The sequence below is a fragment of the Lolium perenne genome, chromosome 4 (assembly GCF_019359855.2).
Source record: "Lolium perenne isolate Kyuss_39 chromosome 4, Kyuss_2.0, whole genome shotgun sequence".
NCBI classification, from domain to species: domain Eukaryota; kingdom Viridiplantae; phylum Streptophyta; class Magnoliopsida; order Poales; family Poaceae; genus Lolium; species Lolium perenne.
Window position 1 is genome coordinate 30863230 of NC_067247.2, and position 2717 is coordinate 30865946.

The 2717-nt window shown below is 59.7% G+C and overlaps 1 protein-coding gene across 1 annotated transcript; it reads left to right on the forward strand.

Annotated features, from left to right (window-relative positions):
* The first annotated feature begins 260 nt into the window (after positions 1–260).
* Positions 261–2463, forward strand: LOC127292074 (protein NRT1/ PTR FAMILY 5.7). The gene is made up of 2 exons (XM_051321423.2): positions 261–569; positions 663–2463. Exons 1-2 carry the CDS (start codon positions 413–415, stop codon positions 2267–2269), a joined length of 1764 nt encoding a protein of 587 aa, XP_051177383.1. The 5' UTR covers positions 261–412; the 3' UTR covers positions 2270–2463.
* The last annotated feature ends 254 nt before the right edge of the window (positions 2464–2717 follow it).

The window sequence follows — 2717 nt, forward strand, 5'->3', positions numbered from 1 at the left end:
GAAATCACTACCCCTTTGCTTTGAGTAGCACTCTTTTGGAAGGAGATAAGCAGAAATCATAGTAGTATCGTTTCTAATCAACTCCTTCCAAACGATTCGCTCGCCGTCTCACCGCAACTTAGAAAAAACGAGGGGCTCCTTTCCTGGATTCGGTTCACGCGTGCGCACACTGGAAGCGGCTATGGCTATATATCTCCCCAACAGCGACGGCCCCTTTCTCCCCCCATTCTCCCCTGCCGCCCTCCCTCCGTCCGTCCATGTCAGCTGCCCCACGCCGCGCGGCTATATAACGCGAGGCGAGGACCCCCTTTTCTTCTCAGCCTCACACCGTAGAAAGTGTAACAGGGTCCTGCCTAGCTTGCGGCGAATTATATACAGAAACAGGTGATTCGGTTTGGAGATTTAGGTGGATATGGCAAAGCAGCAGCAGCAGGGTTTAAGCGGCCATGGCGTCGAGGAGGTGGAGATGGAGGGGGAGAAGTGGGTGGACGACTCCTCCGTCGACCACTGCGGCCGGCCACCACTCCGCACCGCCACCGGGTCCTGGAAGGCCGCCATGTTCATCATCAGTAAGCTCAGACTGCCACACCATCTGTCTCTGATTCGTTTTGCTCATCGATGTCAGTGTGTAAACGTCTCCTTTCTTGCATGGGTACGTTCAGTGATCGAGTTCAGCGAGCGGCTGAGCTACTTCGGGATCGCGACGAGCCTCATGATCTACCTCACCAAGGTGCTGCACCAGGACATGAAGGTGGCCGCCGAGAACGCGCAGTACTGGATGAGCGTCACCACGCTCATGCCCCTCATCGGCGGCTTCCTCGCCGACGCATACCTCGGCCGCTTCGCCACCGTGATCCTCTCCACCGCCGTCTACCTCCTCGGTCTCGTCCTGCTGGCTACGGCGCAGCTGGCGCCCCGCCTGAGCCCGACGATCGCGCCGGGAGTTCACGGCACGCTCTTCTTCGTGGGGATCTACCTCGTGTCGGTGGGTACAGGCGGGCACAAGCCGGCGCTCGAGAGCTTCGGCGCCGACCAGTTCGACGACGGACACGCCGGCGAGCGGCGCAAGAAGATGTCCTACTTCAACTGGTGGAACTGCGCGCTCTGCTCCGGGGTGCTGCTCGGGGTCACCGTCGTCGTCTACGTCCAGGAGCGGGTCGGCTGGGGCGCCGCCACCGTCCTGGTCGCCGCCGTCATGGGCGTCTCCCTCGTGGTGTTCCTCTCCGGATGGCGCACGTACCGGTACAGGGTACCGGGGGGCAGCCCGCTAACGCCACTCGTGCGGGTCGCCGTGGCCGCCGCCAGGAAGCGACATCTCGAGCTGCCAGCGGACGCGAGTCAGCTGTACGAGGTCGCCGGGACGGCGCAGGGCGGCAGCAAGAAGAGGCTGCTCTGCCACACCGACCAGCTCCGGTTTCTTGACAAGGCGGCCATCATGGAGCATGGTGGGGAGAACGGGGCGTGGCGGCTTGCAACGGTGACGCACGTGGAGGAGACGAAGCTGGTTGTGTCGATGGTGCCCATCTGGCTGGCCACGCTCCCGTTCGGCATCACCGCGGCGCAGGTGTCCACCTTCTTCATCAAGCAGGGCAGCGTCATGGACCGCCGCCTCGGCCCTCACTTCGTGCTCCCGCCGGCGTCCATCTTCGCGCTCGCCGCCGTGGCCATGATCGCCACCGTCGCCATCTACGACAAGGTGCTCGAGCCATGCCTGCGGCGCGCGACGGGTGCCGAGCGCGGGATCAGCGTCCTGAGGCGCATTGGCATCGGCATGGCGATCGCCGTCCTGGCCATGGCCGTGGCAGCCGTCGTCGAGCGGCGCCGCCTCGACTACGCCACCACCATGTCGGTGTTCTGGCTGGTGCCGCAGTTCGCGCTAATGGGCGTCGCCGACGGGTTCGCGCTGGTGGGGTTGCAGGAGTACTTCTACGACCAGGTGCCGGACACCATGCGCAGCCTCGGCATCGGGCTGTACCTGAGCGTGATCGGGGCCGGGAGCTTCCTGAGCAGCCTGGTGATCTCAGCGGCGGACCACGTGAGCTCGCACGGTGGCCGGAGGGACGGGTGGTTCGGAAAAGACCTCAGCAAGAGCAGGCTGGACCTCTTCTACTGGCTACTCGCCGGCATCTGTGCCGCCAACCTGGTGTTCTACGTGCTCGTCGCCACCCGATACTCCTACAAGCAGAAGCACGTCGTCAAGGCTACCAGAGTCGGCGCCGAGAAGAATGTCGGCGGCGACATCGAGTGTGGCACCGCCGTCGCTGCTTAATGGTGTACTGTATTAGATAAGTATATTTGGACATGGGCTAGCTAGGGAAGGATCATAGACGATGACAATGGCATCTTCGATCGTTACAAATTAAGGGGTTAAGATGTATGTGTTTACTTGTGATGGTTGTGTGGTAGATTGTTCATGTCCTGTGGTTGAATGCATGAGATGAATGTCGTAAAGGTTTACACCAATACAGTGTCATCTGACCCCCAAACAAGTGTACAGTTACATGAGCATTATTTTCCTTGCTCCTAGTGCACAATTAACATGCTCATTCGTTCGCATGATTTTACCAATCTCACGTGTGCAATTGTGAACATAGGGATCCCGGACACCGTTGTGTTGAACCATTGATTGTGTATAATGGTAAGCATAGAGGTGGGGTGGGTTATTTTTCAATAGTTTTGTTCTTCATCGACGTAAGTAAATACCATGGCCATGTTCT

Coding starts and splice junctions, on each gene's coding strand:
- LOC127292074 (XM_051321423.2), top strand. CDS start 413: ATGGCAAAGCAGCAGCAGCAGGGTTTAAGCGGCCATGGCGTCGAGGAG. Junction 570..662: donor GGCCGCCATGTTCATCATCA/GTAAGCTCAGAC, acceptor GGGTACGTTCAG/TGATCGAGTTCAGCGAGCGG.